General features: G+C 34.9%; 2 protein-coding genes across 3 annotated transcripts; both read right to left on the bottom strand.

The window, feature by feature from the left end:
* Nucleotides 1-1,007: 1,007 nt before the first annotated feature.
* On the bottom strand, nt 1,008-7,793 carry LOC132175579 (uncharacterized). 2 transcript variants are annotated; one of them, XM_059587556.1, is made up of 5 exons: nt 7,658-7,793; nt 6,639-7,444; nt 4,978-5,223; nt 1,616-1,785; nt 1,008-1,343 (listed from the first exon to the last, which is right to left on the bottom strand). In XM_059587556.1, exons 2-4 carry the CDS (start codon nt 7,359-7,361, stop codon nt 1,654-1,656), a joined length of 1,101 nt encoding a protein of 366 aa, XP_059443539.1. In that variant the 5' UTR covers nt 7,362-7,444; nt 7,658-7,793; the 3' UTR covers nt 1,008-1,343; nt 1,616-1,653. The 2 variants fall into 2 exon arrangements, with proteins under 2 accessions (XP_059443539.1, XP_059443540.1); XM_059587557.1 differs by lacking the exons at nt 1,008-1,343; nt 1,616-1,785 and adding an exon at nt 4,735-4,873.
* Nucleotides 7,794-8,681: 888 nt separating this feature from the next.
* LOC132175386 (uncharacterized) lies at nt 8,682-13,801 on the bottom strand. Its single transcript, XM_059587326.1, has 4 exons — nt 13,698-13,801; nt 10,004-10,281; nt 9,731-9,847; nt 8,682-9,627 (listed from the first exon to the last, which is right to left on the bottom strand). The coding sequence occupies exons 2-4, from the start codon at nt 10,277-10,279 to the stop codon at nt 8,779-8,781; spliced, it is 1,242 nt and encodes a 413-aa protein (XP_059443309.1). The 5' UTR covers nt 10,280-10,281; nt 13,698-13,801; the 3' UTR covers nt 8,682-8,778.
* Nucleotides 13,802-17,874: the final 4,073 nt, after the last annotated feature.

Here is a 17,874-nt window from a genome sequence, read left to right on the forward strand (position 1 = left end):
GGATGTGGTTTTTGTTTACTTCAGCAAACTTATACCCATTGGTTTGCTACAACATAAATACTTGATATTGGATATTTTGGACCATTACAATCACAAAAATCACCGCTTAATAATTATAAGTAACATTTCACGTCAACTTTAGGGAGATAAACATGTGTTATATGTGCGCAGGATTTCTATCCCCCTTTAATGTGATGTGAGTTCTAAAATTACCATTACATTAAAATCTAATAATAATCCATGTTAAATCTAATGATAATTTTAAAAGCCACGTCACCTTTGCTTTGAAGATAAAAATGAGATAAAAGTTCTACGTGTACTATTACTCTTTTTAGGTGTATACTTGCTCTACCCAAGATTTTAGCTCCCATGAATTGAATTTGTTTTAAATATTGGTAGTTTGTTGTATAACAAGATAGGAGTGTTGGTTCTTGATCAATGATCAAGATATAAATGTTAACCCGTCAAATTTTCTCCAAACATATGGTTGAAAACTCCATATGTATATAGACTCCATTGAGGGGTCTGTGGATATATGACGAAGTGAGGCTTCAATTGTTCTGTAAATGGGATTTGTCCAAAACAATGAGTTATATTATGGAAGTAAGGAGCAGATGTTGTGGATGCATGGGATATTATGATAGGATGTATAATAAGTATTATAAGCAAATTTTTAGGGTTCCTTAGTGAGATTTGAAGAAAAGCTGGAGAGAAGAGGTATATAGGAAAATTTTAGGCAAACATTTCCAAGGATAAGTAGGATTTTGGGGCAAATTCTGAAGACAAAATTATTATAAAGTAGGGGAGAATATAACAGTCTAAGATTAAGGTAAATAAATTATGAAGAGAAAGATGTTGTTAACATTTTTTTGTCATTTTGGGACGTCAAAGAGGGACCTTGCAACCCCAATTATAGATTGCGGGACACTACAAAAATTGAAACATTAGGCGGCATTGCAAATGGGGTAATAATTAGAGGGAGATAAATGTAATTTTCCCAAAGATTAGACACTTATCTAGTCAGAAAATATAACTAATAAAATTAACATCTAAACAAACAATTTGCTTGTTTTCAACCATGCATCCGAAATCAATTTCCAATTTTTCTATACCAAAAAATAGGTTTTCAGTCAAAACTTGCCAAAGAGGTCTAAAAATGATTTGAAAAAAAAAAAAAAACATTTATAATTAGATATTCCTACAATCAACTAAAAGGTAACTGTGAAACAAATTGTGGAAAAGTTCGTAGAAGTGATTGGATAGGAGAAGTTTCTTGATTCTGTCTTGCTGGGCTAGAGAGTTGTGCTACCCATGCAACAGGTTGCAACTAAGTTGAGGTTCCCCTGTAAAAAGTTACATGGAACCCTAGGGAGTCAGAGAGGAATTATGTAAGAGTAATGCTATTTTTTCATCTCTAATCTATCTCTATCCATCTTTTTTTTCAAATTAACAATTGGCCGATTTGAAAAAAAGATAAATCGGAGATAGAAAAATAGCAGGTCTCATTGGGTTAAGTCCACAACAATATGCCTCTAAAGTTCATAAACATGAGGATGGCTAATTGAAAAGCAAGAGAAAGGTTTTGGATTATTTTTTCCCTTTTTTTTTTTCTTACCTTAATTGACGGCTGCGATTATTGACAAATCATGTTGGTCATTGACGGAATCCAGTTACAAATCTTTGAATTCCAGCAAAATCAGATACTATGTCCAAACTGCGGAAACTGCCTCTCATATCGTTTCCCAAGTACTTCACAAGACACTTGCACTGCTGCTCACCATTTGTCTGCAGAGAGAAGATGGGAAAGAATGAAAACAAATACAAATCAACCAATTCATCTAGAATACCTATGCATTTTAAAGAATTAATCAAATTAAACAAAAATTCGGGGAGTTCACATCTGGCTCAAGCATGTCATGTTATAGTAGAGCAAGAAAAATATGAAAGCAATGCCAATGATCTCTTTGATAAAATGAATATCTGCTCTCCCCATATAAAGAGTAAAGCATCAGGTCACAATGTTTCAACCTTATATGAGTTGTATTATTTAAAAAGAAAAACATGCAGACATTTGCCCTACTTTATGATATTGGCATTCAATTTAGGAATCCCTATTAATCAATGTTGGTGATGCCACACTAGGTATAATGTTACTCCATATTTGACACTTAGATATTCTCTTCTTTTTTTTTTTTCTTTTTCTTTATCTTTTTTTTGATGAATGGCACTATAAGATAATCTGTGTCAATTAAAATATGTATTTACATGTACAAAACAATAATACAGGAGCAATAATTTACTTCCAAGTATAAAGTTCATACATTCTACAATAATTTCAAGTTTCGACACATTAAAGTCTTATTTTCTGAATTTATAAAGGCTTAAAAATAATACTTGCCCAAACAACTTTTTCTGCCTCTCTACATTGCCAAACACCTCATTCCATCTTCTTAAATCAGTTTTCAAATCCTTGAGCCTGCAGGCCAAAATGAAACTCGGAGAGCCTTGAAAGTGACAATAGCTCAGAATTAAGCCACATGTTTTCAAATTTGAGATACCTTTTACACCCCAGAAAGTCACCGTAGTTAAGAAGGATCTGGAAGTGGTCCAAGCACAGTCTAGGGAGAATCCTCTAGTATACGCCAGGAAACTTGACTTCCCCAAAAAAGAGACAACACATCTATCAATCCTAAACCAGAAAGGGAGATCCTGATTATTTGACCAAGTTAAAATTCCACCAACAAGAGGAAAGTCCATCAAATCCTGATAAAAATGAAATCGGATAACTACATCATAGCTGGATAAAAAGGAGTTACCCCTGATCTCTCACTAGGGAAGTGGATGAAGATAAAAAGGAGTTACCCCCAATGCACCAAGGCAAGTTCCACCAACTGAGCAAACCAGTCAATTTATCCCAAAGAAGCCTTTTTTCCTCATTAGAATTAGGGTCATAAATACCCACAAAAACTCAGCTGAAATGATTTTCAACGCTTCTAAATAAACACGCTAGAGTAAACTCCCCCACACACTCGCCGATTTATTCTGCCGCCCTCCAATCCCACATAATAAAAAATTCCACCGAAAGCCTCTCTTGAATCTAAACAACACCAATCCACATAATGCCAACCCCATAAACTATGTACAATGCTACAAGACATAACCACCAACTTGGTTTCTTGGAAACAAACTATATCATCCTTTCATTCTCAGAGTAAATTCCAAAACCTTAGAAGTTTATTCCCATCATTCAACATTCTCACGTTCTAAGATAGCGACTTAGGCTTCATCAAGAACTGAGAAACCCTTATCCTTGCCTCTTCCACAGCTTGAACTTTCACCTTTAGAGTCATAATTAATAGAGCATTTCAATCTTTTTAACTCCCCAATACATTTGTTTACTAATTTGGAATGGGAGCCCAAAACCTTTAGGAAACAACTCACTTCAATAGCTATCAAAAGTGCCATAAACGGCTTCTCAAAACCCTCACACGATCCCTCACAGCATGATGGATCTCCTTCACTTTTTGCAATACCCAATTGGAATACTTGAACCCTAAGCAACCAGTATTCCCAAACAGACCCGTCGGACAGGAACTTTGAGGAGAGCAAAACAAGGGTTCCTCCCTATTGTAAAGATCCACGTACAGGCATGGCTCTGGTTCGGACACAAGTTGGTTGTTCCCACCAACCTAACCTAACTCCATCCCAACCAAAATGCAAAGCGATTCCTTCCCCTTATCACCATCACTGACCTCCCTCACAAAACCAGAAGATAACATGAAGCAGAAGGATCAACGTCCAGTGAAGAGATTAATTTCCCCTTTTTAACAACAAGAGCCCACTCATAAGACCTAGGATCTGCTACAACACCAATAGGGTCTGACTGACTACCTTCACAAACAGTCTGTGAGACGAAAGCAACTGCACCCAGGCCATGTACCTAACTGACTAAGCAAGCCACTTCTCCAAATAACTCAGCAACACCAGGCTCAACACCACAGGGACCAATCCTAGGATTAGCCATCATCGTCTCCTCACCAGGAAATTCTAAAGAGAGTTCTAGTGGCCTTGCTTTGAGGGGTTCCCCGTCCTCATAAATGAACCCGCTAGAAGCCATGTTGCATGGACAAAGGAACAACTATACGGTGAGCCTAGGTGTACAGGTACCCAGAAAACATGGTTTTCCAATTGTCTCGCTAATTAAGGTAGATAAAGAACCCCACTAATAGAATTTGGGACGGTTTATGAACAGACCAATCTGATAGAGGTTGGGCATAGGTCCAAGGTAGAGTTGTCAGGTTTTCGAACGCATTCAAACTAGATAATAAAGTTAATAACATAACCTTGATGTTAGTTTATAAAACAACTGATTGACAGATGGGGTGGAGTTTATACTTGGGACTTTGATACTATGAAATGATGAGTTCAAGTCCCTTGGGATTGTTGACATAATTTGACATTTGGAATTTACAAAACTCAGCTCCAAGCAAAATTCCACCTTCAATTCTTTAATTCAAACAATGCCCAAAGATATTTTGCGTACATGTTATTCTAGACGCAGTAAGCAAGTTATACTCAAAGACAGGTGCCTCCTGCAAACGTTCTCAAAACATGACATGCCTAATTGTTTTTAAGTATCTTTATAAGCTTTTAATTGAAGAATTTTACATACTTGAGCCACAGTCATCTATGTCCATCTTTTGTTACTTTTTCCAGCCATGCTGGGGTGGTCTCATTTAAATGTCTATGAATACCAAAAATCTTAAAGTTTCAAAAATAGCTGCTCCATCAAGGCCCTTTTTTCAATACTTCTTTTCCAAGCCAAAAAGAGGGGGGATGAACCAATGCTGTAGACTTTCAGCCTCTGTTATCGCTATAACATTGTCAATGAGAAGAAAATAAAAGCAAATAATAAGTTGGGTAGTATGATGATTCAAAATTTTGAACTTTGAATTCTATGTATTGAAAGATCCATACCTCAAAAATGAAAAATCCACCAGGTTTTAACATTGAAGCAGCCCCATTGCAAATATGGAAGAGATAATCCATTCCACTTAGACCACCGTCTAATGCAAGTCTCGGTTCATGTCTACCAACCTCAGCTTGTAGCCCAGGGATATTGTCACTCGGAATGTATGGTGGATTACTTACAATACCTGCAAGTTTTCCTTCCACATCCTTCAATGGTTCGAACCATGATCCTTGCCTTAATTCAATTGCATCCTGAGTGGTTTCTTATAAAATGAACCATAAGAATGACCACAAATAATTAGGGAATTTGAATTTTAGTAAAAGGTGAGAGAAAAAAGTTGGAAACCTCAATTGCTAATCAATATGCTTCTAATTTTTCCGAGTAAAATAAGTCTCTTTTTAAAGAGGTTAATTTCATGTAGCTAAAGTTGTAATCGAGCTGAATATTGATTGTGCAAGCTTAATTCATTTAATTTTGTTTCAATTGCAAGCCAAGTTCAAGCTTCTAACCAAGGTAGATAATCTATTCAAACTCATTTCATTTATTTTTTGAATGAAATCGAACTTGTTCACAAGCTGTTCAATAGAAGTCTTCCATTTATATTATATCTAATAACCTTATTTAAAATCCTGAAGATCCAATCTCGAGTCTATATGTATGTTTTACAGTATATATATACATTCATTACTCATACACATACACATATACATATATATTTATATCGAAACTCACAATCACAAGGATTCAAGCTATATCTATCATATTAGGAAGTAAAATTTTCTATTATCTTTTTAAATACTTAAAATGTTCTCATTTCAATTTGGACATTACTACCATCAAATATTCATCTGAAAGCTTCTGCTAGTTAATTTAGTAAAAGAGTGCCTAGCAGATTTCCCAAAAGTAATGTCTAAGGTTAGCCAGCATATTTATTCTCCAAGATTCTTTTGTGTTAGGCACTTTAGACAAATATTTGATAATGCACTTATCAATTCCATATTATAGATTATAACTGTGCATGTCAGTATATCCCATTTAAAGAAAACATATTATCCAGTTAGCAAAGATTTCCATTGCATCTCTGATGCAGGAAACTCTAATCCACAAGGAACGCAGGACAGAGTCTACACTACAGCATGAAAATTAGGGCTATGGTTTGATATGGCAAGATCTATGGCTGGTGAGGGTTTGATAAAACAGGAAATTAGGAATGCAGTCAAAAGGTTTTGATCCATCTTCAATAAAACATAATCTTTTTTTCTTTTTTCATTGGTAAGTCACATGCCAACTCAATGGGTCTTGAACTCATGACTTCACCCTCTACTCTATTCTGACTGCATTATCAGTCGCACATCAATGATATCAAAAACAAAATCCTTTAGGATATTTCATTAGACGCAATAGCAAGACCCTTATCAGACTTAACGGAGGTGGTATTTTTGTCTACCAAATTGAATAAATGATCTAAAATGGAGCCCATCTTTCACGTTCTATGTTAAATCAATGATCTACTAGAAGCAATTTAATAACTTCAAGCCTTTCATTTTGACACGGAACACGGAACAATGGATAGATTTTGTGATGAATACTATTATTGAGTTTGTGAGTTTTCATGTAAAATTGATGGATGCAGTAATCCTTAGATTACAATGATGTGTTCACTAACCTGCAGACCATACCTCCGCACATTAAAAGCCGCCGCGGACAGTGCGATAGGGCTTAAATCTGTTGCAATGACTGTCCCACAACTCCCTAAAATCCTCCCAATTGCAATAGCAAGTGCACCACTTCCAGTCCCCAAATCTGCCCACAACCCCTCTCTCAATCCTTCATCGTCTGAAACCACATCAGCCACCAAGTCAACAATGTGTTCAGTCTCAGGTCTTGGAATCAAAACCCCCTCTTGGACACTCAAAACCAAGTCCCTCCAATGCTCACACCCAACTACATACTGAAAAGGCCTCCTCTCTTCAATCCTCTGCTTCCACAGATTGTAAAGCTCCTCTATGCCTGCCTTTAATCTTACATTTGTCTGATTGTTTCCAATACCCAATTGGGAAAATACCGAGTGATCTTCAATTGCATCTTCCATGAGCCACTTAAGCTCCCTAGACAACAGGCTGGAGTCTGGACCATTGTCTGAGTCCTGAAACCTTGTCCCAACTGAAGAAGCAAGGTTTTTGGCCCAATCATGCCAGTTTCTGAGGTCAGGAACGGTAGCTGAGTGCACTGGTGGTCTTAGAAAGAGCGGAACTTGAGGTTTTAACGAAGTGGGTAGGGAGGATAATGAAGAAGAGCATACTGTCCGATGAAGATTCGTACAAAGGGAGGGTTTAGTAAAAATTGAGAAATTAGAGGGACAGCATGCACTTGTGAAGCTTAGCCTCATCTTCTTCTTTTATTTCCTTTTTTTTGGCAATCAAAATGGCAGAAAACTCAGGTCTCTCTGTGCTATATCCCCATGCTTAGACCCTGAAAGAAAAAAAATTAAAAAACGAAGAAAGTTGCAAACTTCTATGAGATTATCATTATAACAAATCTAAAATTTAAATCCAATTTATGGTCACGAAACTTAATGAAAAAAAGGAAAACTGGGTGTTTAGTTTGAGGCCTTTTTTAATGAATTAAGAAGATTTTCTAGGCGACCAAAGGAAGGGCTTAAAAATGAAAGAAGAAGATTGGAACCTGGACAACTCCACAACCAGTCTACAAGGAGAGCTCCTCATTGCCCTTCGATTTGGTCTTCAACTGCTGTGTCCCGTGTGTGAGAAAGACGAAGGACTTGTGCTGCTCTGTTGGACGGTGTGGTCTCTGGCAGCTGCTACAGCCCTTACTGGTTTATACAATTGTTTGCGTTAAAATATTTCAACGTATACTGAGTTGTTTTTTTTTTTTTTTAAAAAAAAATAAAAAAATAAAAAATTAAGTGCTTACTTGTCTGACAGTAAAGATTATCATTGATTCAAAATTTAGCTGTAATCATTCAAAATATAATAATAATTTTTATTATAAATAATCACTTGAAAATATATATAACATTTTTACTTAAAAAAAAAAAAAAAAAAAAGAGAGAGAGAAGAAGTAAAAGGAGGGCCTGTCTTTCATGTGCGAAGGAAACAAGAAAGAGAATATATATATATATATATATGTGTGGAAGAGAGTGGACCAAGCGGAGGCATTTCCAATTGGCAAAAGAATGACAAAAGAAAATTAATGATTAACTTTCAACTAAATTAAGTCTAAAGTAATTCTAGGTGACCTATTTGTGTTTTACTTGTGAAGTAATGCTACTACAAGTCCCTCTTATGTCCCTCTAGAGTCCATCCGAGAATGATGTGACTATTAAAATCACCATTGGGCTTGTAATTGATTATTATTGAATTTTGATCAAATTGTAATTTTAATAGCCACATCATTCTTGGAAAGATTTAAGAGAGACATAATAAATACTTCTAGAATTACTCCTACTTATGTCCTACTAAGAATGATGTAGCTATTAAAATTATTATTGGACTTTTAATTAATGATTATTGAATTTTGATCAAAAAATGATTTTAATAGCCACATCATTCTTAGTAGAATGCAAGTAAGCCACCTAAAATTACTCTAGAGCCTGAAGCCCACTTGTAATTAGTAGTTCTTGTATAAGATGCCCAAAGGCCATTGTAATCGGGGATCCAGAAAAATAACCAAATTCTTTTTTCTCCTTCTTCCTTTGTAAACATTGCCTATGGAGACTAACCCAATTTCATTCATACGATTCCATACACCATTTACAATCAAAATTATCTTGTCAAACAACTTTTCTAGTTTTTTGAAACCCTTGTCAAGCGGGAAAACACACTTATTCTCTTCTTTTTATGACAATATTCATTTTCATGTTCAAGAGGTTCAACTTTTTTCACCATCTTTCTCAACTTGTCTTGCCTCTGCAGCAACCCTTCCATGATATCATCCACTGACTTATCCACTCGGGTATCATCCACTTTCTCTAGTACAGAATCTTTTAAGGCCCGATCTAAACGAGAAAACACACTAGTTCTCTTGTCCAGAGTATCAGAATACAGACCCTTGCTGCTTGGAATTTTATCTTCATAATACAAACCACTCTGTTCTTGGTAGCCTGTACTATCCTTCAAGTGGCAATCACCCAAATTAAACAAAGAACCCGCAGCAGAGGAGGACTCAGCTATTCCACAGCAGGAATCCATATCTGAACTTGTCGCGGCAAATGGGTGACATAGATTCTCCAGTTTTGATGTTTCATCAATCGAGATAGGCCTGATAACATAAGGTTTAGGGAAGCACAAGTCTTCGTCACACTCAAAAGTAGCCGATCCTGCTTGATTGTACTCAAAACACCCAACCAGAGAGAAAGGAGCTTCTGCATCAGCAAGTTCAGAATCATCAGGCGAATCCAACGGTATGAAATCTCCAAGGTCAGTACTAAAACTTCTGGAAGAGATATTCAACTTTTCTGGCTCCTCTCTAGGTGTAACAGGTTGAATGCCAGAAACATGGTTAGCGTTTATAACTTTCAGTTCTGTTTCTTCACTAGAATGGTTGCGATCCCTTTTCCTAGCACTGTTTATGAAAGTTGGAGATTTCGGGACTTCAACCTTTTTTGAAACAAATAACATGAGAAGGCTCTCAACCTGACATCAAAGCACAATCAACCATAAGACTATATCAAAAGGACATACATCATTTGACAAAATGTGCACCAATATTTCACCAAAGATGAGAGAAAGAGTAAACCTGATGCTTAGACAGGCCAAAATTGAATTTGTGCTTTTCATAGTAATTTTCTAGAATTGCATGACGAAACTCATGTTCTGAAAGAGGACAACAATGCCAGATTGTTGTAAATCGAACCTGGAGCAAATTCAAAGCAGGATAGCCATAGGAGTTTTTGACAAGAAATACGGAATTTAACATAGCAGTAACAAATATAAACTATAAGGAATGAATGCAAATGTATAAACCAAAGGAGGAACTGAAAAATTTTTACATGAATTTTTAAATCATTACCTGTGCAGGAAATTGCCTCCCGGATGAACTGAATGCATGGGGAACAATATTTGTCTCACCATCTGAAGTTGCCTCAAAAACCCCATAGAGTTTTCGCTTCTCATGTTCGAAAAGAAACAAAATCATTCCAACCTTAACTTCTCTAACAAAACCAGTTTGAGAAGCTGGTAGGCCAAATAATTTTCTCTCATAACACTCTTTCATTGTACTCTGATTTGACATGAAGATGGCTCCGAAATTCGGAAACCTTCTAGTATCAACATTCTTAAACCCCATATCTATCATAGAAAAAAACATATCATATCAAATGTGTTATAATATTAATTAATTACATAATTAATTCCCTCATTTCCTATCCACTTGAGTTTTTGAGACGATCGGTAATTTAATATAGTACCAAAGCAAAGATACTGAGTTTGAACCTGACTCCATAATTTATTTTTTGATAAGTAAAAAAAATTTGATAGGTACCTGACTCCATAATTTATATCCCATTTTAGTTAAATATTCCACTTATTTCACTTATTGAAGGGGAATTTGAACTCACACTTGAGAGAGAATGTTATAATATTCGTTAAATGAACACTATTTCCTATCAACTTAAACTTCTAAGACAATTAGTAATTTAATAAAATGCAAATTATGACCAAGGAAATATCTAATTCCCTAATGAGCAACACCAAGGTCAGAAGACACAAAGAGAAACTTTCTACATCTTTAAGTAAATAAACATCCACACTAAACAAAAATAAAACAGATGTGCATGCACGCACACACACACTGCAGCAGTAGTGTGCATAACATAGAACTGGATGAGCGATACAATGAGCAATGCCTTGTTATTAGTTAGAAAATCAGTAGAGCCAACAATTTGTCAAAGAAAGAAGAAATAATATGTTCAAGATATTGCATAAATGTTAAATGTAAAAAAAAAAAATGATTAAATAGAGCAGCCAAGGACCAAAAACTAAAGGAAAAATATTTAAACATGCATCAGTATCTCTGTAAATTTCATTTCTTATCAAAAAGAAAATGAAACAAAATCAATGCAGTAAAATCCAATTGTAGAAGAAAAATTCCAAAACCCCTTATAATTCCAGCCTGCAAACTATATATATATGATCATGGCAAAGCTCAAACTGACCTCAGGTTGAACTTCGATTCCTCAGAAATGGAACTGATTTGGCAGACATACAGAGATGTGTAACAAAAATTCAAAAATGAAACAAAATCAATGCAGGTAAATCCAAATGTAGAAGAAAATTTTGGAAAGCCCTTATAATTCCAGCCAGCAAACAATATATATATATATATATGATCATGGCAAAGCTCAAACTGACTTCAGGTTGAACTTCCTTTACTCATAAATGGAACTGATCTGGCAGACATACAGAGACGAGTAACAAAAATTTTATCCCTTTTTTTTTTTTTAAAAAAAAAAAAAACAATAACAATATGGCAGTGGCGATTCTAATATTTGTCGTGGTACTTCATGGAGTATAGAAGTAGCTCATGCACCCAACAAAACCACATGATGACTTGCAGCTATAACGGCAGCATCATTTCAAAGTAGTGATCAAAACCTTGTCATGCTTCAAGGTGAAAACAAGTCATCATCAGCACACAGCGGCTAAAACCATAAAGATGACTATTCTGAGTTGCTCTAGCAGTGAGCTCAGATTATTTATTCTGAACTTGCTAGCACAGGAGGGAGAGAGGGAGAGAGAGAGAGAGAGAGAGGAAGGGAGCCCTCCCTCCCTCAAAGTGGTGATCAGAACCTTGTGAAGCAGTTAAAATCAGAATGCAGTGATCATCAGCCTGCACACTCAATGCCTAAAACCTTGCCAAGCAAGTCAAGGTCAGAACAAATTCATCATCAGCCTGCTCACATGGTGTAAACCTGCCTATCCTGAGCTGTTCAATTTTTTTCTCAAAACCTTGTCGACCGGTCAAGGTCAGAACGAAGTCACCAGCCTGCACTCTCAGTGGCTCAAACCTCAAACACGCCTATTCTGGGCTGTTCTAGCCATTTGGCTCATATTAGTTACGCTGAATACACAGACTCTCTATCTCTCTATTCTAGCCATTCAGCTCATATTAGTTATTCTGAATACACAGACTCTCTCTCTCTCTCTCTCTCTCTCTCTCTCATAGAGAAAAGGCAGGTCCGTTTTGCCTGTTCACAAGTCTTTTTACTAGCTGACTGCTTCCTCTCTGCTTGCCAGCCAGAGCAACATGAAGTATATGTAGATCACTCCCATTTTTTGACAGGAATGTAAAACCATGCTAGCCTCCAACAATAAATTGCAGGAAGTTTTCCATAATTGAAAATAACAAACCTAAAGAAGTGTCCAGTATAAAATTTGGTGCGGTTTATGGGCATCAGAAGCTAACCTACAATTACTATCAACCCATATACTTTATAAAGCTACACCCTTTAAGTTGAAGGCGTGTCTAGCACGTGTCTAGGGGTATCCAAGAAGTGTTTTACAAATTTCTAAAATTAACGGGTTTACTTTTATGTTTAGGAAGAATTTGGTACACATTAGGTAGAATCCGAATTCAAGTTGGACATGAATGTAATGCAAATAAAGCACCCCATATACCAACATGTGCTACATGGCCAAACCACTTTAACTGTCACTGTGAAATAGATCGTGGTCTAGCCAAACCTCTGCCTTTGCTCTAATAAGTCAAGCCCATTCATAAGAAATAAAAGAAAATAACATAAAACATATATTAGAAGAACATCAATTCGATTATTTATCAATAAAAATAGTAGAAGAACATCAATATCCCCTCCCTCCCTCCCCAAAAATAGGAAGATTATAAAACAGTAATCAAGCAGAATTTGTTTTTAGGGCTTAATTGCTAGTGCAAATACCCTTCCAAAATTCAGAGCTAGCCTGTTCTTAAAAGTATTATATGTCAATTTGAGCTTGGTCACCTCCAACTTCACAGCCATTAGCTACAAAACTTCTGACATATCCGGTATTCGAATAGCTCCTAAATATGAAGTACTCATAGGCATTACCTCTTGAATAGAGAGAAGAGCTTCAAAATTTACAGATAAGCATCTATTTATGCATTTCTGACCCAATATTTTGAAAGGGATTGCCAATACATCTTAGATTCATCGTCTATCATAACCGAATAATTCCCCCTCTTCGAGGTGGAGGATAAGGTAACCCTGACAAGTGAAAGTGTACAAGTTTTCTAAACTTCCCAATAGGATCCTAAGCGCAGACCCAATATTCTTTCAGACCTCATATCCAGAATATCCGGTCCTTCTTCAACATCACCTAGTTCCTGATAAATAAAACACTTGAAAACCACTAAATATATAACACAGGACATGAATGTTAACACCACCAAACATATCAAGGATACCATCTTCTAGAAGTAGTCTATAAGTCAAAAACATTTAAACAAACACCAAATAAACTGGAAGTGAAGGTAGCTAACTCAAATTTGATATAATGTTCCACTGTAAACGAAAACCCACCTAAAACTAAGCTATTCATAGCCTTATAAATGCTAATTCCAGCAACCCTTTGATTTATAAAATAGCACATATAACATCATTCAAACTCTTTAACTTTCTCTTCTTTTCTTCTCTTTTCTCAGAAACCAAACAGAGCAAACGAAAAACATATAAAAAGAAGAAGAAAAAAGTGTCATTTCGCGATTGTACCTTTTTGCTGAGAGCTAATTCTGAGCAAGAAGAACAAGTTCTCGTTCTGCTCTAGTGATAAGTGGGACTGTGAAGAGTCGCTCTCTCCGGATTTGGCGCTTACGTTTTCTTTTCTGCTCATTTCCATACGTTCCAATTTCCAAGCGCTTGTGTGCGCCGTCCGATGTAGTCTCTGTTGAAAGGGTGGATCCAACGGCTGAAAGTTTGTGTTTGGCTAACACCTAGTCGTGATTAGTGGGACTGTGAAGAGTCGCTCTCTCCGGATTTGGCGCTTACGTTACGTAGTTACGTTTTCTTTTCTGCTCATTTCCATACGTTCCAATTTCCAAGCGCTTGTGTGCGCCGTCTGATGTAGTCTCTGTTGAAAGGGTGGATCCAACGGCTGAAAGTTTGTGTTTAGCTAAGCATAACACTAAAAAAATACTTAGCATTTCCTTTTTATATATATATATATATATATATATATATATATATATTAAATGAAATGGGAAATATCCAATTAGTGTATTTTATAGGAATAAAATTGTTCAAAAATTTAAAATAGCAATTTTATTCATTTAAAAAATATTTACTAGATATTTTCTATTTCAAATGAAATAAAGAGGATCATGTTTTAACCACGTGCCATTAGTGTCAATAGTAGAATAAACAGTTCTAACTCAGCCTAATAAATAAAAAATTATAACTTGGTTAAATTAAGCTACAAACTGATGAAGACCTAAAGGAAAAATAAACTCATCTCTTGTGGCTTTGTCGTCAAGAAGAGGTAATCCCTTAGCTTAACTTCAATTCTACTATTGTTTTTTAATTACAGTCTAACCGTATTTTCGTGGGTTTAATTGGCTTCTTAGTTGCATATTGAGCATCAAAGGTTAATATGGTAATATGGATAATGGGTATTGCATGTGTAGTTTATACTTAGGACCTTGATATCCTATTGGTTTTGCATGAATAACTTTATATGTTTATAGAGCTTTAAGGTAAAGCCATGAGTTCTGATAAGGATTAATGCTAGATCTAGTGAATGGGTTGGTTGTTTAAAGACAATTAATGATGAAATATGATGTGCATGGAAAATGATCCTCTTCATTTCAAATTTTTTTCATTTTCTTTAGTTACTGCATTTAAAATGACAAAATTGTCCAAATTTTTTTCAAGTTAAAATTTTTGGACAATACTACTCTTCTAAATATACTAACTGGAGGAAATTGAAGGAATCATTTTCCGATATTGCATGGCATGAAGACAATAGTCGTATTTAGGATTAGGAGAGTGTTTAGAACTTTAATAGTGAGCTTATTTTGAAATAGTTTAGAGTTTATAAATCGTCTAACTATTAATAGACCCTGTCTCTGGTGGTGTTTGGTAAATGGGTTGGCCTAGATATTATAGTTGATGTAGATTGATGTGAAAAAAAAAAAAAAAAAAAGTAAGAATGTTTTGTATAAAAAAAGTAAAAAAGTAGTATGAAAAAAAGAAAAAGTTTTGTTTTGTAGTGATTTTTTTATTTGAATAATAATAAAAAGTGAATGATGTGATATAAAAAAGTGAAAATGTGAAAATGTTTTGATGTTATTTTTTTGGAAAATGGTGATGAACAGTGTCTAAGCCAACTCCAACCCTTTTACCAAACAAGACCTAATGTGAGTAACCAATTTTTTTTTTTTTTTTAAAAAAAAAATTATTAATACCATTACTGTCGTTTTTGCAAATGTCAAAAAATATAAATAAAATATTAATGGCGTTATTATTTACACCACTAAAATAATACGACCAAGAAAATAGTTATGATAATTGGGGGTGCCAACTCGGTCCCGGTTTTTGGTTATTGGCCAAAACCGGGAACCAAAACCGGGGTACCCCGGTTATTGATTTTGGGAAACCGAAACAGTTCCGGTTTGTACCCTTGGGCTTATTTTCAGTACAATACCTAAAATAAGCCCATTTTTCGCACACAGTTGGCCTATTTTTTTAAAAAACTATGAGCCTTTTTGTCCCAATAAACTGGGCTTTGTTGTGATTGTTCCAAATTAAAAAATAAAATAAAACCTAAAAAAGCCCAAAAATCCTAAAAAAATCAATGTTTTTGCATATATGGGCCTTAAAAATAAAAACCCAATTTTTTAAAATGCCCTAAAAATAATTTTAAAAGCTTACCTAATACATAAAATATGTAAACAAACCAACAAAAAAAAAGAGATATCTCCTTACATCAACTACAAACCTAAAGAAAACAATAAAAACAAGTACTAAAAACTATAGAGTAAAAACAAAAGCAAAAAATAAAATAAAATTAAAGGTAAAGTCCACTTATCCCCCTTCAAACTAATATCCTAATGACAATTTACCACCCAAACTATTAATTGTGACAATCTACCACCCAAACTATTAATTGTGACAATTTACCCCCCAAACTACCAAAACAATGACAATGTACCCTCAATTTTTTTAAAATGACAAAATTACCCTTACTAAAATAAAAACAAAAATTCTAAAATTTATTTATTTTTTCAAAATTTTAAGGGCATTTTTGTTTTATTGAAAATTTTATAGGGATAATTTCATCACTTTGCTAGCATTGAGGGGTACATTGTCATTGTTTTGGTAATTTGGGGGGTAAATTGTCGTAATTGATAGTTTGGAGGGTAGATTGCCATTAAGGTAATAGTTTGAGAGGGTTAAGTGAATTTTACCCTAAAATTAATATATATATATATATATATATGCGCACCCGGTTACCCGGTTATAACTGGGTGCCAAAAACCAGAACCAGTTTCCCGGTTTCTCGGTTCTGGTCCCAGTTTTTCGGTATTTTTTTGACACCCATTGATAATAGTTTGGCAACGTATATTGTGCGCAGAGAATTAATTCTCGGTATTTTTTTTTTATTTTTTGTGTTAAACGGACTGGACGTAAGATATCAATATATCAAGTGACCTACCCGGAATAAAATTACAGAAAAAGCATTTAAGGGCATCGGTATATATTTTGAGGCGAAAAACATAAAAGTAGCTTTTTCAGAGATGGTACTTTCTTATTTTTTTTTTTAAATAATTATACATGAAAAACACACCTTCAAAACCCAGCTTTCTCCTTTACTATTTTAAGTAGCTAGGTCTGAGGAGCACAAATTAAAGCATTATTGGACGAGAAATGAAGTAATATTGGTGAATCCAACAGTTGTAGCTCATGCATGCATGTTTATATATATTTTTTTTGTTTTTCCTGAATGGGATAATAGAAAATTCCATGTTAGTAATATAAAATACCTTTTAAAGTGATCTCCAATTTAATGGCAATGGCATGCCTCTTAACATGACATGGCATCTTGTGAAAAATAATCTAGCTACACCTCATGCATGCATATATAATAATTTTATTAGCATTTATTGTAAAAAGCATGAGCTTGCTCTAAATATATATATATATATATGCAGAAACGAAACCTGTATATATATATATATATATACAGGTTTCGTTTCTGCAAAAAATTAGTACATATATAAGGCATGGAGAAATCTTCAGCCTCCCAAGTTTCCGGCAACAAAAAGTTTGTAGCTTTGCCACCTAAAGTCATAGATATTAAAAAAGGGTGTGCTACACGCTTTTGTTGTTTCTCTCCACCAGAAAGTAATAACACAAAACCGATAAGTGTTGTGCAGAACACAAACATGTCTTCAAAACCCAAGTACTACAATTCTGAAAGCTACCGGAAGAACTTTGATGATCATCACAAGGTCAAGTAAACCATTGTTTTCCATCTAAAGCATGGATGATGAATCAAAATTTTTAGGTATAATAAGGAGGCGTATATATATATCCATCGTCTTCCGCGCGAGAATATATATATATATACACTTGTAGTTTAATTAGTAGACTTATTACAATAAATGGAAGCACAAATTTGATATTTGGATGCATGTCTCGTGCGTCTCATTTACATGTGATAATTAATGGTTGTTCTTTAGTGTTCTGTTCTGGGTATTTTATTCATTACTGATAGAATCCTAATTGATGGCCGTTGCATGTATTTTTTTTTTTCTCCGCATTTTTTGGTGTTTTTTGTTGCTCTGTTTTAGGCGCTTAGGAGCAGCAGCAGCAGCGTTGAGATTAAAAAAAGTGCGTTTTGGAGAATTGGGAGATTGTTTAGGAAGAAGAGAGAAAAGAATTGTGAGAG

The sequence above is a fragment of the Corylus avellana genome, chromosome ca3 (genome assembly GCF_901000735.1).
Source record: "Corylus avellana chromosome ca3, CavTom2PMs-1.0".
NCBI classification, from domain to species: domain Eukaryota; kingdom Viridiplantae; phylum Streptophyta; class Magnoliopsida; order Fagales; family Betulaceae; genus Corylus; species Corylus avellana.

Bases quoted from the DNA above. Each gene is read 5' to 3' on its own strand.
- LOC132175579 (XM_059587556.1), bottom strand. From the start codon at position 7,361: ATGAGGCTAAGCTTCACAAGTGCATGCTGTCCCTCTAATTTCTCAATT. The intron at 5,224-6,638 runs GTTAGTGAACAC...GAAACCACTCAG, and splicing joins TGCGGAGGTATGGTCTGCAG to GATGCAATTGAATTAAGGCA. The intron at 1,786-4,977 runs GTATGGATCTTT...TTCTCTCTGCAG, and splicing joins GTGGATTTTTCATTTTTGAG to ACAAATGGTGAGCAGCAGTG.
- LOC132175386 (XM_059587326.1), bottom strand. From the start codon at position 10,279: ATGGGGTTTAAGAATGTTGATACTAGAAGGTTTCCGAATTTCGGAGCC. The intron at 9,848-10,003 runs GTAATGATTTAA...AATTTGCTCCAG, and splicing joins GGAGGCAATTTCCTGCACAG to GTTCGATTTACAACAATCTG. The intron at 9,628-9,730 runs GTTTACTCTTTC...CTTTGATGTCAG, and splicing joins TTGGCCTGTCTAAGCATCAG to GTTGAGAGCCTTCTCATGTT.